Source organism: Plecotus auritus (assembly GCF_963455305.1).
Source record: "Plecotus auritus genome assembly, chromosome: 11".
In the NCBI taxonomy this organism is placed as follows: Eukaryota; Metazoa; Chordata; class Mammalia; order Chiroptera; family Vespertilionidae; genus Plecotus; species Plecotus auritus.
Window position 1 is genome coordinate 46,488,904 of NC_137777.1, and position 20,238 is coordinate 46,509,141.

At 36.2% G+C, this 20,238-nt stretch overlaps 1 protein-coding gene across 1 annotated transcript in view; it reads right to left on the reverse strand.

Annotated features, from left to right (window-relative positions):
* Nucleotides 1–218: 218 nt before the first annotated feature.
* Nucleotides 219–20,238, reverse strand: part of ATAD2 (ATPase family AAA domain containing 2) — a 66,830-nt gene continuing 46,810 nt past the window's right edge. The window contains exons 17-28 of the mRNA XM_080646769.1: nucleotides 19,666–19,798; nucleotides 18,889–19,075; nucleotides 13,292–13,477; nucleotides 11,603–11,738; nucleotides 10,420–10,616; nucleotides 9,697–9,856; nucleotides 7,504–7,626; nucleotides 7,234–7,377; nucleotides 4,860–5,249; nucleotides 3,157–3,290; nucleotides 2,200–2,328; nucleotides 219–1,526 (exon numbers count right to left, since the gene is read on the reverse strand). Coding sequence (XP_080502895.1) covers nucleotides 1,482–1,526; nucleotides 2,200–2,328; nucleotides 3,157–3,290; nucleotides 4,860–5,249; nucleotides 7,234–7,377; nucleotides 7,504–7,626; nucleotides 9,697–9,856; nucleotides 10,420–10,616; nucleotides 11,603–11,738; nucleotides 13,292–13,477; nucleotides 18,889–19,075; nucleotides 19,666–19,798 — 1,964 coding nt within the window. The 3' untranslated portion in view covers nucleotides 219–1,481. The remainder of the gene's footprint in view (nucleotides 1,527–2,199; nucleotides 2,329–3,156; nucleotides 3,291–4,859; nucleotides 5,250–7,233; nucleotides 7,378–7,503; nucleotides 7,627–9,696; nucleotides 9,857–10,419; nucleotides 10,617–11,602; nucleotides 11,739–13,291; nucleotides 13,478–18,888; nucleotides 19,076–19,665; nucleotides 19,799–20,238) is intronic.

Genomic DNA, 20,238 nt, shown 5'->3' on the forward strand with positions numbered 1-20,238 from the left:
TTGAAAATCTAGGAATGTAGACCTATTACTTCCCATGTCTGTAGACAGTATGTCTGAAAAGGACAGGAAGCACATCAGTCTTTGTAGCCTAAAAGCCTATACCAAATAAACATTCCAATGTCAACATTATAAACAGTAATAAAACAAAATTTTGTACCTGTTTTGCACTGAATTATCTTTAGGACAATTTAAAATGATGAAGAAATAGAAACAAATTTGAGAAACAATTTTTACATTTAACATTTATTACAGAAATTATACATACAAAATGAAATCCTAGTTATAAAAGATGCATCTGGAATAAATTATAATAAATTTCAATAAAAATAAGTATGTATGTGTATATGTGCATGAATCCAGAAATATGCACATACTCAGATGTTTATAGTGAATGGCATTGCTTTATGCATTACTAAGAGAGTATCTTTTAATTAAGGTATCTGAATGACTGGGTTTTAAAATGCTTTAAATACAATATCCAGGTAAATCAGCAAAAGGCAGCTCAAGTTTGAAATTATTAGAATCCAGAATCTCTCATTTGAGATCATTATCCCCTAACTCCTTTTGAAAGTTTCCAACAGAAGCTATTTTACAAATATTAGAATGGCTCCTAAAAAAAAAAAAAAAAAAAAGAAAAGAAAAAGAATGTGCATGGTGGTGAATGGTTTTATTCCTTTAAGAAAGAAATATATTTTTGGTATCATTATTACAAAATTTATTATATTTATGTAATTGCATATAAAAGGTATCTATAGAATATAACCTAAACACAAATTTAGAAGGATATAAACATTTTTCAAATATAAAAACTTTGTGCTATTAAAAAGCTGTTCAACAAAGTAGTTATTAATATGTTTGTTGTGTATAATCGTAAGACTTAACTAAAAATACTTAAAATTTATTAACCCAAGTAAGAATTATAAAAATGTTATCTAAAAAGCATTTGTTTTGACATTCAGGTACAGAATTGTGATGCAGCCAAAAATTGTCAAGGGTGCTCATGAATTGAACACTGGCTTTCATGTGAATGAGCAGGGCAAGCTAAAGGTAGATGAGAGATGGGTACTGAAGACAACAAAAGGATGGCAAAGATACAAAGGTTAAGTTTCTAGTCTGATGCAATAAACGATTGCAGGACGGGTAAAATTAAAAGTGCTTAAAACAAAAAAAATGTCAATGTCACTAATTACTCTTCAGTGCCATAAGACATTACTATCTTTATATTAAGAGTCATCCACATTCAACTACTGATATGCCATAGCATTACTATTACTACAGCGCCTTGTTCCATCAAACTCCCAATATTTTATCTCTGTAATTTATCTTACACATGTACATAGATACTAAAAGTTTAAATATTTTTATTTACTATTTTAATATTTTTCTTAAAGATGCAGGATTTCACCTTGCATCAGTTATGTGAACATGGCAGAGGTGAACTAAGTAAAAACAGAATATAAAGAATACGTGATACCATGACATCAGGATCTGGAACATATGAAGTTTTCTACCTCTTGCTCCATTTTCTAGATAAAGGGTAAAAAGGAAAAGTAGTAAGTTTCAATGTGGAAACGCTAAAGAAACATCATTCTATTGATTTTTTTTTCTTCAGTAAACACCCTTAAGAATTTATTACCCATGTATATATCTGATATTGAAAACAAAAATTTAGTTCAGTATTTAAGACTATCACATAAACTGAGCTCACTGATGGGACTTCATTATTTAAATCCCTTTCAAATGAGTCTGAGATGCGATCATCTTATGTTAAATTCAAATAGTTATAATCAAGACACTGATGTACCTATTTATAGGTACTAGTGTCACATATATGATACCATGTAGGTACCACAGTATATTTTAGTAGGTATACTAAATACTACATATACTAGTAGGTATATATTTGGTACCAGTAATATTTATATTATACTATATAGGTATCATCCAATATCTTTTTTTATTTCCTTTTTTCCAGTATCTATTTTTAAAAGTTAGAACTCTAATGCCCACTGTAAAGCAAGATCAAATAAAGAAAAATAGGTATGTCTTAAAAAGGAGCTACATATCTTCATTAATACATATAGAAAATAAAGATTTTCCCAGAATTTGCTGATTATAGTTCCAATGTTTGCCATATATTAAACAATGGTCTTTAAAAATTTTTATAAAATAAGTTAATTTCTATATAGATTAGTTTACCTGAATAAGTGTTGTTTTGTCATAGTCCCTGCGATGCTGATAAATACACTGGCTGATTACTGCATACAAATTTTCCAACTGAAAAAGATTGTATTTCTGACTCTTTTTAACAACGGTCTTCAAAAGATTCTAAAAGAAAATATAAGTGTTTACATATGAGAGATAAATTCTCTGAGATGTTTTAACTTAGAAGATTGGGGGAATTTTTAGCATATACACCAGAGAGAGGACAGACCAAGTCATCTGATACGACATGGCAGCCTCTGATGATGGCTCTGTAAATAGGCTGTAGTTAACTTTTATCATCATTCTCTGATCCTAGTCTCTGCCCTGGGTAACTTACATCCTAAAAACTATAGCTGAGGAGGTTGCCAATTTCAATGCTAGTCATAAATCTCTACAGATGAACTAGATTAATAGGGAAAAAAAGCACCATTTTTACAGGGTATTTTATTAAACTATCAGTATATAGTAACTAATTTCATTATGTGAAATAAAAAGAGAAAGAACTTCATAAATGATGAATTACCTCACCACTTTAAAATTATTTTTCTTATAAAAAGGATTTTCCATTTGCTTAGTGGTTTTTTTCTCATGACTGAAATGGTCACTGGATTTCTGTGATTCTTCAAGTCTGGCCATAGCAGGATATGTCATTACCTCATAAAACATGCCATTATGGCTAAGTAAAAACTAACTAAAATAGTCATACGTAACAGTCATAAAAACAATTTATGGGTAAATAGTGTAGTCAAGTCTGTTAAAACCATAATATCAATATACTAGCCACCTCCAACCACCACATTTATAAAAGTTATTCTATGCCAAACCTTCCCTTTCATAAAAGATCATTATTTATTACATGCTGAATTGATACAAAATACTATTACAGTTCTCTTTTGGTGTGTTATGTTACTAATCTGCACAATGACAGCATTACAATTTCAATTTACATACTTTTAATCGCTCGTGGTCCACAACAAGTGAGGGTATAGGCTGTGAAAGAATTGCCAAAGCCTTTTCAGCACTGATGAGCTGCTGTTGCTCTATTTGAGAATGTCTAGCTCGAGTCATTTGCAGAATCCACCTTTCTAGAATGAGTGATTAAATAATGTTACAATTTGGTAAACACACATTATAATGCCTAAAGTAAATAAATATTAGGCAGATTAAATTGCAGGACATTTATTAAGACACAAATACCAATTTTGTTATACTGATTCTGCTGTAAGATTAAAATGCTGTCACTTATACACTCAAAAATTAAGAACATTTGAGTATTTCAGGGGATCCTCAACTGTTTTCTACTTAGGCATAAGACTCACAAAATATAAGAGCTGGAAGGAACCTCAGTAATTGAGAATAGGAGTTGCAAACGACTACCCACAGACCAAATCTGGCCTATCATTATAAATAAAGTTTTATTAGAACACAACCACTCCCATTTTACATATGCTTGTCAGTGTGGCTTTTCTGGCAGGTTTGAGTACTTGCGACAGATACTGTGCAGCTAAATATTTCGTAGATGGCACTATACAGAAAAGGTTTGCATATCCCTAATCTAGGGCAATCTACTCACTGGTAGATTAAAAAAATGAGGCCACCAAAGGTGAAGAGACTTTTCTAAGGTTAACATACCTGTTATAAGATTCCAGACAAGAACCCCAATCTCTTAATATGTAAACAAGTACATGTCCCACTAAATAGTGTCCTTTTAAATAAAGACGATAATAATAAAAGAAAAATAAGACAATTTTGAACCCAAACAAAACATACTAAATTATATAGTCAGAAGATTAACATTTAAATTATCTATACTGGAAAGGCTGCATCCTAGCCCCTTCTGCTATGATTACTCAAACACACTAGAACTCATTTCAAGAAGTATTCGAAAAAGATTTACCTACAGCATATAAGCCACTGGGGGAAAAAAAAGTCTCATTAACTCACTTAGTACTTGTCATTGACCAAAAGAAAATGTTGACCCTATTCCTGCTCTTTTTACTTTTAAGACCAAATAATGTTTGCCTTTTCCAAAGATCAAACAAATCTACTGCCAAAGATCCAAGAAGATCCAGATGAAGACAATTCTCAATGACAAACTTTGGAAGCAGAATTAGAATACAAATAATCTTGAACTTATCCTACAATATGAATAGAGGTATGATGGAGGTTACAGTTGTTCTACACAACTCAGCAAGAACCACAGGAAACAGCTTATCTTGCTTAAAAATGAGGGTATCCTGCCAGCTTTAAAAAAAATGGCAGAGCCAAATCCCTTCACTTCTTGCTTTAGATTATTTTACTCAATCCTCAAAATATCTCATTACCCGAAGCTATCTACCCTAATTCTGCAGAAGAGAAAACTGAGACTGATAGGTCAAGAACCTTGCCCAAAGTCACAAGCTACCAAGTAGTGGATGGAGGCTAGGGGCTCAAATCCAGGTCTATTAGATGCCACAGTATTCTTTTAGCAACAGTGAATTTATTAGCTCCATAGTTAATAAAAGATATTAAAGATAATGCTATCTTTCCTAATGAATTAACACCTGCACTACAAAAGACAAGGACAAAGGACTAAATTGAGATGGTAATTAGTTGCTTAAGAACTTGGAGTAAAACATCTTTTAAAACTAGTAAGTTGTTTAATTGAGACTTACCTTTTGCTTCACTTTCATTAGAAACATTTATTATTTGAGAGCTTAAAGAATCTCCACTGCAACTGATCTTATCTTTCTTCAGTTCTGTATTTGCTGCAGCCTTCCCAGATTCAAGTTCATTCTCAATACTACAGGTACTTGAGTTATTTCCCAAATCTATTTTGCTTTCAGAGCCATTTTGCTGCATCTCATTTTCTTCCATTGAAGACTCTCCTGTGTTTCCAGTCTCGATGTGGTCTACACTTATATCGTGATTTTCCTCTGTATCACTCTCAATTTTGTCATCTGTGACATTTTGGCTGCCATCTTTTGTCTGTGAGATCTTCCTTCGTTTTGTGATGGTGCCTAAGTACCACTTCGACTTTTTGCGGATTTTTCTCTTCAACTGAGCTTCAGAGAATTAAAGAAAAAGGATAAAAGAACATTCAACAATTTTCTAAAGTCTAAGTAAGTGGGGAGAAAAATACCTTGAGATATAATAGGATAAGCAAGTTTGAGAAACCACCAGAGTTTTGAATGGTTTGTATAGAAACAGAAATATATAGTACTACAAGAAGGCAGAGAAGTGGGCAATGACTTGTCATTCTGAGGAGTTTGAGTTTTACCTTGAATAATTTTTAAAAAAATCTCGAATAATGCCTAGCTGGTATGGCTCAGTGGTTGAGCATTAACCTATGAACCAGGAGGTCATGGTTCGATTCCTGGTTAAGGGCACATGCCCGGGTTTCGGGCTCCATCCCCATTGTGGAGCATGCAGAAGGCAGCCAATCAATGATTCTTTCTCATCATTGATGTTTCTAACTCTCTTTCCTTCTCCCTTCCTCTCTGAAATCAATAAAAATATATATATTTAAAAAATAATAAAGTAAAACCTTGAATAATTTTAAGGAGGGCAATGGATGATCTGTCTGCTGCATGTATTACAAAGAACATTTTGGCAGTAATCTGAGGAATAAACTAGAGAAAAGGCAAGATTAAAAATGGCTTACACTTAAATGCCTATCATACAGTAGAAACTCTTCTAAGTTCTCTCTTTTTTTAAAATATATTTTATTGCTTTTTTACAGAGAGGAAGGAAGAGGGATAGAGAGCTAGAAACATCGATGAGAGAGAAACATCGATCAGCTGCCTCCTGCACACCCCCCACTGGGGATGTGCCCGCAACCAAGGTACATGCCCTTAACCGGAATCGAACCTGGCACCTTTCAGTCCACAAGCGGACGCTCTATCCACTGAGCCAAACCGGTTAGGGCTCTTCTAAGTTCTTAATGTACGCTAAAAGTTACTGAAATTTCACTTTAACCTGATCAGTTTGTTACCATTATCAACATCATTTTACAGATGATGTAACTAAGGTATACAAAGATTAAAGTTTCTGCCTAGACCAGACACAATATATGACCATACTGTAACATTATGCTTGGGAGATTCATCTATACTGTTAAATGTAGTTGAAGTTTAATCATTCTCACCGTTGTACAATAGTCCACATTTTCAATTCTATTGTTGATGGACATTTGGGTTGGTCCAAGTGTTGGGCTATTTTGAATATTTGTTCTATGAACATTCTTGTATGTGTCTTTGGTAAACATAATGCATGCAATCCTGTTGGGTATATAGTTAGGAATGGATTGTTTTAAGGAAGTCATTTTTCATGCTCTCAATTTCTACATATATACTTGCTTAGAGTTTGACTGAGAACTCTCTGGTAGAGATTTCTTTGCCTTTCTCATCCTTCCTTTCCTTCCTGCCTCTTCTCATTTTTACAAAAGTAGGGCTTACCTATCTCAAATCAATTATCCCAGAATGGAAAAACATGCAATACAATAAGGGAAAATTCCAACCCCAGTAAAATACACACACACACACACACACACACACACACACACACACTTTTAAAATTTCTGTTTAAAAGCATTGGTGTCTAATAAGGCATTAAGGAATTAAGACAACTAAATCTGGGAAAACAAATGAAGAGCTGAGAGTTTCTCATTCATGGGGCTTAAAGAACAAAAAAATGGAATTAAGAGCCTGCCAAGGAAGGGAGGTCTTTAGAAAATCCACAGGCTTTGGGTTGGTACCCTATAAAGGTATATCCTAAAAATAAGGAGGAATAGGAAATGACCAGGATTTTAAGGAAATGAAAATTAGTTTCAAATCAAATCAATCCACAATTAGATGAAGATGAATTGGGACTGCAAGTGGCATATCATTACAATCTGGATTTCAAGAATGCATAGCTGCTTCAATATTAACCAAACCAATATAATTCACTAAATCAATATAAATAAAGAAAACTGAGGGAGAAAATACATAGCATTGAAGAGCATAAAGGTTACAATTTCATAAGTAAAAATTACCCAAGTGCACTTACCAGGAGTGCTGCAAGCCACAGGAATATTAAGCATCTTGAGCTTTTCATTCTGCTCTGGATCCAATCTTTTATCACCAGCAGAAGTGGAATTTTGCTTTGGCATCACATGGTAATAAGATGGGGCATATTTGGAGGAGCTACAACCTTATAAATAGACACATAAAACGTCAAATTAAGTTTCTAGATTTCAAAATTACCTGAAGGATTAATTAAAAGCAATCACACTACATCAAAAGAATCTTTTTCTAATGCCAAATAATTTTTTTTTACCTCTTTTCTTTCTAGATTCCTGAATTTCTTCACAAAGCTGCTCAAAGTCCTCATCAAGTTCTTCTTTAATTATTGCATAGGCAGTATCTCTTAAAGCACAGGCTCTGTGCCTAATAAGACGATCTGGAAAATGAATAAAGGATTTAAAATTTTCTCCTTTTAATAACTTACCAAAAATAAACTTAACATTTTAAGGTTAAGATTGTAGCCATTACAATTCCTTTTTTTAGTTTTATCATGAATAGTAACAGTTATAAAAACTGTGTAATTCTTTTCTTTGTGCTAATCTAGTGTCCTAGACATCTAATTCAATATGGCAGACTAAATCCAAAAAATTTTATTGCTATGTCCTATCCATACCTTTTTGAAATATCAAGAAAAAAATCTAAGAATCAATCAATAGCAAGATTAAATATAATGACAAAACAAACAAAAACAGAAAGGAAGTCTATCAGTGTCATTAGTGAACAGAATGTAAAATAATTCTGGAAGAGATATAGAGAATGTTACTGCATTGACAGAGAAACTAAGCAAAGATAATGAAAGAGCAACCCTACACAAGAAACACTGGAAGAAATCCTAAACTGAGTCTAACTACTGTAAACTGGAATATGCTGAGGCAGAAAGCAGACAATAAGTGAATACAAGGTTGACTGTATGGGTTTTATCAGTCCTTCTCACAGGGCAATAGGCTGCAATATTCACACCCAAGATGTAGATGACAGCAATAGCTACAATGTCAGAAGGGATGTTGGAGGGGTCTTCTAACATGGCATCTGGGCCTGAAGAAAAGCAGAGCAAAGTTGGAGTATTTGTTTCAGAAGTGTGGGGGCATGAGAATCACCGAGGAACTTGTCAGGAATGCAAATTCTCAGGCCTTTACTCTATCTACAGATTCAGAAATTCTGAATCTCAACAAGTCCTTTAGGAGATTCATACTTCATAAAGTTTGAACACTACTGGTCTAAAGTAATTTTAGGCTGCCACATGGACAGAAAGAGAAGAAGCCAAAGAGAAAAAAAACCTTCTGCTTCCACGGTCAATGTTCCTTCCTTCTAGTTAAGGGGCATTCCCAGTTTGGTAGCCTGTTTCCACTGCTTACCACCAGAAGTCTGGAAAAGCCCAGGGAAAGTGAAGTAGAAAACTAGTGAGCTTTTCAATTGCTGAAGAACTCAGTAGGCCCCTATGCTAATTAATCTAATTTATAAGCACAAACAACCGTAGCAGCCAATAGGATAGTTAATGCAGGAAACAGACTATTAAAACTATACTATCCACTGAAAGTGTTAAGGACACTGCATCTATAAAACAAGAACAGGATGCTAAAAAAGAAAAAGAAGCACCGGAGAAAAAATATTTTTGGAAATAATTAAGTTTATCTCAAATATGTAGATATTCGAATGCATCATTATGTGTGTCAGGGATGGGGAATGTCTGGCCCTTGAAATCCTTTGGTCTGGTCCTGCCAAAGCAAACCCAGGTGGGACTCAAAATTCAATAAATCTAGGAGCTTTTTTCAAAGGAACATAAATTTATACTAAGTGAATTATATTAAGCAAATGATGTTGTAAATATCCAAATGGCCCTTGGCAGAAAAAAGGTTCCCCACTTCTGATGTATATGAATAAATATGTAATTTTAAAAAATCCTGTACTTTATGAAATTTTTAATAGATTGGGTGAGGGCAGAATGGGTACATGCATTGAAAAGATATCCTCAAACTTAAGTATCCACCTTTGAAGAAAGGAAATGGAAGACTTAGTTTTTAAAATATTGTATTATTACTTTTATAATAAAAATTATAATGGTCATAACCAAGAAAATTATTTCAAACCTATTTGATTACAGAGTGTTTATTTTTCCAATGTGAGAAAGAATATTAACATACAAAGGAAACAAGCTAAGTTGTTATGCAATGTTGAGTCTTATTAGAGAATATATTATGTAATAAACACAAGGATTTTGGAGTGAAAGAAAACTGCACTCAAATTCTGCCTCTGCCACTGCCTGGCAGTATAACTTTGAATAAGTTCTTTAACCTTGCAAAACTTCATTTTCCTCCATTGCAATATAAGGGGTAAGGCTGGTATAAGGACTAAATGGCACTGTGAATGTAAAATGTTTATAAGATAGCACCTGGCATAAAATCAACCCTTGAAGTTAGTTAGCAGCCCCCATTCCACTAATGCTCACCTCCAGGATCTCTATCTGGATTGTATTCTAAAGCATTACTACAGATCAGATCAATATCACTCAAATAGTCTTTCACAGTCAGATACTTGTGGAGATCAATTTTACTGATTACAGATGAAAGGTCCATTGGTTGCTTTATTACAGTAACATAATCAGGAACCTAAAATTCAAGCAAATGACCAAGTCACTTAAATTAACTCTGAACAAAAATACATTTGAGTAAAGTTTCTTTGTCAAGCAATACAGGAGCGAGGGAGAATAAATACATAAGAGATAATGATAATATATTAATATGAAACCTCTGACTCTTTAAGGTTGGTTTTATTTTGTATTTATTCTTAGTCTTGGGCAACTATCTCTCCAGTAATAGCCTATACCTCTTTCCTCAACCAAACGCCACCCATCCTTCAATGAAAACGTAAAAGCTTGCTCTCCAGCTCACTCTGTGTATGTAAGAATAAGATCATGTAGCATTAAGACATTCACAGATTGCTTCTAGAATGTTTGAGTTGAGCAGACAAATTTAGTTGTCTATTCTCTATAGGAAAGGAAAATGTGTTCAATAACTCTTGAAGTTTCCATGTGCTTAGGACATTCTTGGAAGGTTTTCATATAGAGAAAAGTTCAGAGTGTAGGCAGAGAACCACATAAACTATTCAAATAATCTCTACTTTAGAAGCATTATAGTTTAGAAAACATTTGATTCTAAGATTAAATCAATACCTCATCAGGGTCAACAGGTTTAGTAAATATTCTGAATCGCTTATCAATAGCAAGCCTATGTGTAACATTTCTTAAGAAAATTCTCAGTTCTCTAAATGTATTTTCTTCTTGTTCTTCTAGTTGTTTCACTTCTTCTGCTGTCAATGGTCTTGGCTCAGGTGGTGGTGCTACTGGGAGTACCTCCAAGGCCTGCAAAACTTCACATAAATGGAAGATTTTAGTTACTACTCTCCCATCATATCAAGTGTGATAAATCCTTCAGAACACACAGTAGGCAGGCTTTCAGGGTTATCCTCCTTACATTTGGCAGGAATCAGAGGATTTGTAATACTAACATGGAATACATTCCCCCAACAATAACTGGTAACATGTAATTTGAAATGCTAATTTCCAATCCACTGCCTCTGTTCCATTTTTAGATATTTTAACAGGTGCTTACAACTTTGAAAATGCATTATTTCTAGGACAAAAATATTCTATTAAAATGTATTTTTTACTAGTTAATTTTTGAACTAATGAAAAACTGCAGTATATTTCAAATATAACAGAAGTTTAATTTTGTTTAAAGAGTACTGAGTACTCAGGACACAAAAAAAGGAATATGATTATTGTCGCAATAAGTTAGCAATCTATTATTAAGGGAGTAAGAGACATAATTACAACATCAATGTAATATCGTATTAGTAGTATGAAAGAATAAAAAATTAATTTTGCCTAGATAGGTTAAGGAAGAAAAAATGAGTTATAGTAGAAGAACAAAGAGTTCCTTAGGCAGAAATGGGGGTGAGGATAGAAGCATTATTGACAGAGAGCAAGCATGAATGAACTTATGAAAAGGCAGAAATATGTTGTGCATGGTTTAAAGACAGAATGCTTTGTAAGGAAAGAGGTGGAGGGAGGGAGGTAACAAAAGTGCCAAAAATGGGCTTAGAAAGAAAGATTTGGGCTATACTATGAATTCAGGCCCAAAGTACACACAGATAGAAGCTGTACTTGAAAGGTTGTGTGGGCTTTAGGAACTTTAGTCTATTTTAATGGAAAACAGATTTTTAAGCAATAGAGGTAGCAACCTCATGTCTGAGGTTTTTAGCTTGTAATAATATAAGATGGCAAAGACATTAACTAATGTTTTATTCTCACTTCCTCAAAATCATTACATACTAACTTTGATATAGGAACTAACCTGCTTTCTTTTTTGATATAGGAGGCTTAGCAGCTTGTTTTAGAATTAAATCCTCAAAAAATTTTGTCCGTTCTTCTTTACCAGGTAACTGAACATTGAAAATTTCTCCATAATCACGGATAAATAATTCTTGCACCTTAAAAAAATAAAAATAAATGCAACAATAGGTTATTATACACAATTTTAATGACAATCTAAGTTGTTTAATAAAGAAATAATTTTTAAAAACAAATCTTTTATATATGTTGAATTTATGAATTAACCAGGCATATAACAGATTAAGAATTTAAAAAATGGGATCTTTAAAACTCAACTCTGGTTACTGACATGGTAATATTTTACTTAAAGGGTTTTGTTTTAATCAATTAATTCACTTTCACAGTCAAAGTGAGATATGAGAGAGGTTCTTCAATAAGAATAAAACAATCCTGGCCTGTGTTCTCAATGGTTAGAGCATATGCCCCCGCACTGAAGGCTTATGGGTTCAATTCTCAGTAAAGGGCATGTAACTGGGTTGCAGGTTCCATCCAAAACCCCAGCTGGGGGTGTGTGGAAGCAACCAATCGATGTGTGTCTCTCACATCAAAGTTTCTCTCTCTCCCCTCCGCCCCCCACTTCTCCTCCTCCTCCCTCTGGAAAAAAAAAATATCCTCAGGTAAGGATTAAAATACTAAATAAATGAACAAATAGGCATAAGCTTAGATAGTAATTTGGTACTATCAAAAATGCTCAATGGCCCTAGCTGGTTTGGCTCAATGGATAAAGCGTCAGCCTGCGGACTGAAGGGTCCCAGGTTCGATTCTGGCCAAGGGCACATGCCTGGGTTGTGGGCTGGGTCCCCAGTAGGGGCGTGCAGGAGGCAGCCAATCAATGATTCTCTCTCATCACTGATGTTTCTATCTCTCCCTCTTCCTTCTTCTCTAAAATCAATAAAATATATTAAAAAAAGAAAAAGCTCAATGGCCCTGGCTAGTGTGGCTCAATTGATTGGAGCATTGTACCATGCACCAAAGGGTCACAGATTCAATTCCTGGCTGGGGCATGTACAGGAGGTAGCTGATCGATGCTTTTCTGTCTCTCCCTTCCTCTCTCTCTAAAATCAATAGAAACATATCCTCAGGGGAGGATTTAAAAAAAGTGTTCAATGTGCATACTCTTTAACTAAGCTAGTTATTTCACTTTTAGAAACGAATGCTAGAACCCACATAGTAATGCTTATGCAAATTAAAACCCAAGAATGCAAAATAAATATATAAATAAAACTCAAGAATGTTCACTGTAGTAGTTCAATAGAAAAGAACCCTAGAAAACCACCAAATACATATGCACAAGGATTTGGATAAATAAATAATGGTACATCAAGACAATGGGAAAAGCCATGTTACTCTTAAAAGGAATAAGGCATATACTGAAGATTATATAAGACATATAAAGCAAATTGCAGAATTGTATGCATCATATAAAATTCCCTTTATGGAAGAGAAAAATAATCTATAATGTAACCTTACTCTACATATACACAAATACACACATCAACCTGCCTAACAAGCACATATACCAATAGTTAACAATGTTATCTTTGATAAGGAAGCTTTTATCATTTTATTCATTCTGAAGCATTTGGAATTTTTATGTTTTAATAAAAATAACTTTCTTTTTAAGTATAATAAATTTCCCCACACAAATTACCTCTTCTGGTAAAGCAGAATGGGGTTTGTCAGAAGTTGCAAGTAGTAAAACTGGAGCAAATGAAGGAATATTCTGTAATAATGTGGTAAATGTGGCTTTGAGTGTTGGTCCAACTATTTCCCACCACAAGTGAATATGAGGAATATACACTATACTCGGTGCTGTTCTCTTAGCTTCACGAATCATCTAGTAGAGAGAAAAAGATTTACATTCAGTTAGAGAATCAGCACATCAGTAATGCTAGCTTTATTAGTCTGGAACAGTGGTCGGCAAACTCATTAGTCAATAGCGCCAAATATCAACAGTATGACGATTGAAATTTCTTTTGAGAGCCAAATTTTTTAAACTTAAACTTCTTCTAACGCCACTTCTTCAAAATAGACTCGCCCAGGCCATGGTATTTTGTGGAAGAGCCAGACTCAAGGGGCCAAAGAGCCGCATGTGGCTCGCGAGCCACAGTTTGCCGACCACTGGTCTAGAACAATGTTTAACTTCCCAGAATTATCGTATAAATCCGTCAAATTTTTTAAATAGGGGGATGGGTAGAGGTGGAAGGGGGCATAGAGGAGATAAAGGATGATAAGGAAAAAATAAAACAAAAAAACTCTCACTAAATAAATAACTAGGGAGGAGAAACCAAGATGGCAGCATAGGTGAACACCTAAACTGCTGCCTCGCACAACAATTTCAAAACTACAGCTAAAAGACAAAACAGACATCATCCAGAACCACAGGAAGGCTGGCTGAGTGGAAATTCTACAACTAGAAGGAAAGAGAGGGGAGAAACCAAGATGGCGGCATAGGTAAGCACCTAAACTGCTGCCTCGCACAACAATTTCAAAACTACAACTAAAAGACAGAACGGACACCATCCAGAACCACAGGAAAGCTGGCTGAGTGGAAATTCTACAACTAGAAGGAAAGAGAAAAGCTCACAGAGAATTGGAGGTACGGCAAAGGGTCTTTGTGCGCGCAGAGAGGAAGGGCGGCTGAGAGCCTGGCTGACTTTCTCTGGTGGAAGGGGGAAGGAAGCCCCCAACCGCACTGAACCCCAGTTCTGACTACACTGAACCCCAGTTCCGGCGAGCCCCTGGGGACCCACGCTCTTACGAGGGGAGTCTGGACTCTCGGGCGGAGACTCGGGAGCTGGGGAAGGCTGAGGTCTGAAAGCGCGTGCGTGCCAGTGCGCACAAAGGCTGCGGAGGTTGCCACAGGCTTTCCCTAGTGGAAGGGAGTCGGAGGCTCCTGACTGCACTGAACCCCAAGTTCTGACTGCACTGAACCCCCGTTCCAGGTGAGCCCCTGGGGACCCACGCTATTGTGGGGGGAAATCTGGACTCTCGGGCGGAGACTCAGGAGCCGGGAAGGCAGAGGTCTGAAGGCGCGCACATGCACGCAAGGGCAAGGCCGATGGGAAGCCAAGACTGAGACTCCACCCCATTCAAGCTGAGCACAGAAGCTATTGCAATTTGGCAAGTCTAATCCTATAAGGCTGTGTCTAGCACCGAACTTCTCCCAGCATAGACACAGCTGATCCTTACAGCCAACTGGCCTGGAGGTCAATTCTTCCCAGTGATACCAACAACAATAAAGACTTAATTACAACAAGGCTGTACACACAGTCCACAAAGGGGTGCACCAAGAGTGTCCACCTCAGGTTAACTGGGGAGGCAGACCCACTGGGCCATATTGGAAACCTACCACACAAATCTACCTTACCAACTCAGGGAAGCAGTGAAAATGCGCCGTCAAAGAATCAGATCACTAACGAAAGAAATGGAGGAAAACAAACGACTGGATATAGAATTCAAAACCACGGTTATAAGGCTTTTCAAGAATATCCTAGAAAAGGCCGATAAATATAACGAGACCCTCGAAGATATGAAAAAGGACCAACTAGAAATTAAACATACACTGACTGAAATAAAAAATATTATACAGAGACCCAAAAACAGACTAGAGGAACACAAAAATCAAGTCAAAGAATTGAAATACAAAGAAGCAAAAAACACTCAACCGAAAAAGCAAAAAGCAAAAAAAAAAAAAAAAATCCAAAAAGTTGAAGATAGTGTAAGAAGACTCTGGGACAACTTCAAGCATACCAACATCAGAATTATGGGGGTGCCAGAAGGAGAGAGAGAGCAAGATACTGAAAACCTATTTGAAGAAATAATGACAGAAAACTTCCCCCACTTGGTGAAAGAAATAGACTTACAGGTCCAGGAAGCGCACAGAACCCCAAACAAAAGGAATCCAAAGAGGACCACACCAAGACACATCATAATTAAAATGCCAAGAGCAAAAGACAAAGAGAGAATATTAAAAGCAGCAAGAGAAAAACAGTTAGTTACCTACAAAGGAGCACCCATACGACTGTCAGCTGATTTCTCAACAGAAACTATGCAGGCCAGACGGGAGTGGCAAGAAATTTTCAATGTGATGCATAGCAAGAACCTACAACCAAGATTACTCTACCCAGCAAAGCTATCATTCAGAATTGAAGGGCAGTTAAAGAGCTTCATAGATAAGAAAAAGCTAAAGGAGTTCATCACAACCAAACCAGTATTATATGAAATGCTGAAAGGTATTCTTAAAGAAGAGGAAGAAGAAAAAAGTAAAGAGAAAAATTATGAACAACAAATACATATCTCTCAACAAGTGAACCTAAAAATCAAGTGAATTAAAAACCTGAGGAACAGAATAATCTGGTGAATATAATAGAATCAGGGGTATAGAAAGGGAGTGGACTGATAATTCTCAGGGGGAAAGGGGTATGGGGGGTTCATGAAGAGACTGGACAAAAATCATACACCTATGGATGAGGACAGTGGGGGGGGAGGTAAGGGCAGAAGGTGAGGTGGGAACTGGGTGGAGGGGAGCTATGGGGGGAAAAAGGAGAAACAATTGTAATAATCTGAATAAAGATTTATTAAAATTAAAAAAAAAAATAAAAATAAAAAAAATAAAATAAAAAAATAAAAAAAAAAGAGAGGGGCACACGGAGACTCAGAGGAGCAAAAGGCTGAAGTAAGGAGACACGCACGCAGAGAGGATGGGTGGCTGAGTGCCTGGCTAGCTTTCTCTAGTGGGAGAGAGACGGAAGCTCCCGACTGCACTGAACCCCAGTTTCAACTGCACTGAACCCCAGTTCCGGGTGAGACCCTGGGGTCTCAGACTCATACGGGGCAGTCTGGACTGTCGGGAAAAGAGAGGAGCGCACAGAAACTCAGGGGAGCCACGAAAGGCAGAGGTCAAAAGGCGCGCACACAAGTGTGCACAGAGGACTGACTGCTAAGTGTGCCGCTGGCTATCTCTAGCGGGAGGAAGACTGAAGCTCCCGACTGCGCTGAACTCCAGTTCTGGGTGAGAATCTGGGAATCCCAACTCATTTGGGGAGAAAATGGACTGTCTGGCAGCGGGCGAAATTCGAGGGTGGCTTTCTCTCAGAGGTGCTTGCAGCGATTACCGAGGGACACTGAGACCCATGGGCCTCATAGGGCAGGGCTGACGGGAAGCCAAGGCTGTCTGCTTAGCCCTGAAACTCCGCCCCATCCAAGCTGAGCACAGAGGCTTTTGCAATTTTGCAAGTCTTGTCTCATAAGGGTGTCTCCAGCACCGAACTTCTCCTGGCGTAGACATAGCTGATCCTCACAGCCAATTGGCCTGGAGGTCAATTCCTCCCAGTGATACCAACTACAATCAAGACTTAACTACAATAAGGCTGTACACACAGTCCACAAAGAGGTGCATCAAGAGTGTCCACCCCAGGTAACTGGGGAGGCTGAGCCACTGGGCCCTATAGGACACCTACCACACAAAGCTATTCTATCAACTCAGGGAAGCAGCAAAAATGGGGAGACAAAGAAACAGATCACAAATGAAAGAAATGGAGGAAAGCAAACGACTGGATATAGTGTTCAAAACCACGGTTATAAGGTTTTTCAAGAATTTTCTAGAAAGGGCAGATAAATTTAGCGAGACCCTCGAGGATATGAAAAAGGACCAACTAGAGATTAAACATACACTGACTGAAATAAAAAATATACAGAGACCTAACAGCAGACTACAGTACCGCAAGAATCAAGTCAAAGATTTGAAATACAAAGAAGCAAAAAACACTCAGCAGAAAAGCAAAAAGAAAAAAGAATCCAAAAAGTTGAAGATAGTGTAAGAAGCCTCTGGGACAACTTCAAGCGTACCAACATCAGAATTATGAGGGTGCCAGAAGAAGAGAGAGAGCAAGATACTGAAAACCTATTTGAAGAAATAATGACAGAAAACTTCCCCGACCTGGTGAAAGAAATAGACTTACAAGTCCAGGAAGCGCACAGAACCCCAAACAAAAGGAATCCAAAGAGGACCACACCAAGACACATCATAATTAAAATGCCAAGAGCAAAAGACAAAGAGAGAATATTAAAAGCAGCAAGAGAAAAACAGTTAGTTACCTACAAGGGAGCACCCATACGACTGTCAGCTGATTTCACAACAGAAACTATGCAAGCCAGACGGGAGTGGCAATAAATATTCAAAGTGATGAATAGCAAGAACCTACAACCAAGATTACTCTATTCAGCAAAGCTATCATTCAGAATTGAAGGTCTGATAAAGAGATTCACAGATAAGAAAAACCTAAAGGAGTCCATCACCGACAAACCAGTATTATATGAAATGCTGAAAGGTACTTTTTAAGAAGAGGAAGAAGAAAAAGGCAAAGATTAAAATTATGAACAACAAATACATATCTATCAACAAGTGAATCTAAAAATCAAGTGAATAAAAAATCTGATGAACAGAATAAACTGGTGAATATAATAGAATCAGGGGCATAGAAAGGGAGTGGACTGACAATTCTCAGGGGGGAAGGGGTGTGGGGGGGTGCGGGAAGAGACTGGACAAAGGTCACACACCTATGGATGAGGACAGTGGGGGGGAGGTAAGGGCAGAGGGTGGGGTTGGAACCGGGTGGAGGGGAGCTATGGGGGGAAAAAAAGAGGAACAATTGTAATAATCTGAATATAGATTTATTAAATTAAAAAAAATAAAATAACTAAAATGCTTCCCCCTCAATCCTGTTTATGTTTTGTCTCATTGTTAGAAAACATAACTGTTTCAAGCAGTTAGAAAACAACTCAAGAAATATAGAAGACTTTTCTGCTGTAACAAAGGTTAAATATAAAAATAAGTATAAAACAACTTTTCATTAAAATTTTTTTTATATAAATAACAAAAACAGAAGCAGCAGAATATCTGAGTACTTACAACATAGCAGTCACTCAAGTACAATTCTCACAACAGCCATACAAGGTAAATACTATTATCTCCATTTTGTAAATGAGGAAAATGAGGCAGAGAGATCTAACAACTCTCTTAAGGTCACTAAGATATTAAGTGGTGAAAATGGGATTTAAACCCATACTCTTTAATGACCAAGAAATTTATGCCTTAGTTTTATTTATTTTTTAATCCTACAGTTACAAATCAGTAAACAAAGAAAAGTACCAAAAAAAAAAAAAAAAAAAAAAAGAAGCAATTCTACATTTTGTCTCTGGAAGTTTCCTTTGTCTTACAGCTTATCTAGGAAAACAATGAATTACCTGGGCACATGTTTCTTCAGGAGATGTAGCACTGATTCCAAAAAGAACAGGAATGTCTAATGTATACACTGCAAATTTTTCCAAAGCATGGATGACAGCTGGTGCCAAATGAGAACCTTGCCCAAATCCTGGTTCTCCCACTATCAATATTCTTGGTCGAAAAGACATAGGTTGATAACAAGCATTTCTGAAAGAAATGAGTAATAAGCTGTTTTAGAAAAATATAAAGTTTAAATTTTTCTCCCAAACTACCAACTATGGACTTACATAGTCAAAAATTTTTAATGTTTCATTGGACAATCATATCAGCACGACTCACATGGTTTTGGAAATAACTTTCAAAGATTTTTAAGAATATCAGCCTGGCCAGTATGTCTTCATGGCTGAGCGTCTACCTATGAACCAGGAGGTCACGGTTCGATTCCTGGTCAGGGCACACACCCAGGTTGCGGGCTCAATCCCCAGTGGGGTGAGGAAAGCGGGGGGAGGTGCAGGCGGCAGCTCATCAATGATCTCTCTCATTGATGTTTCTATTTCTCTCTCCCTCTCCCTTCCTCTCTGAAGTCAATATAAATACATGTTTTTAAAAAGAATACATATGCAGTGGCATTTCTACTACAGTGACAACAGCAAGAACAATTTTTTTGATATTTTGATATTTTAATTTAAAAAAGAAAGTGATTAGTTGGAATTTTTTTAATCTTTCAACAACTATCTCATTTAGTTTTTGGAAATTTACACACACACACACACAATTCATTTGCAAGGGAAATGTACCTATTCAAATGAAGAAAATTAAAATTTTCTTTTGCTTTACTAAAAGAATTTTGAGGAAGCCCATTTTCACATACTGATGGAACATCATCATCACTGTATGCCAAGTCACTTTCTAGCAGAGGACAAGAAATATCTATAAACAAACAAAAAATTGTACATTAGTAACTTTTCTGGATTGCAAAGCAAATTTTAATGTAGTGCTTCAGTTAGCAAATCAGTGTACATCAATGACATTTTTTAGAGAATCAAAGATATTGTGTAGACATGAATAACAAGTACAGTTAAGTCCTCATTTAACAGTCAATAGGTTCTGTGACTTTAAGCAAAATTATGTATAAAAAACAATTTTACCATAAGCTAATTGATATAAACAAGAGTTAAGTTCCTACAGCATCTCATCATTGTTATAATGAAACGATGTTAAATGAATCAATGTTATTTAAGGACCTGCTGTAAATATAAAAATGCATTCCAAACTTAAAATATCCAAGCAAAGCATGACCAAGTTCCTTTCAAGATGTTGTGTATAAAGAAACATTTCTGAGATGTATAAAACATTTAGCTTTATGATTA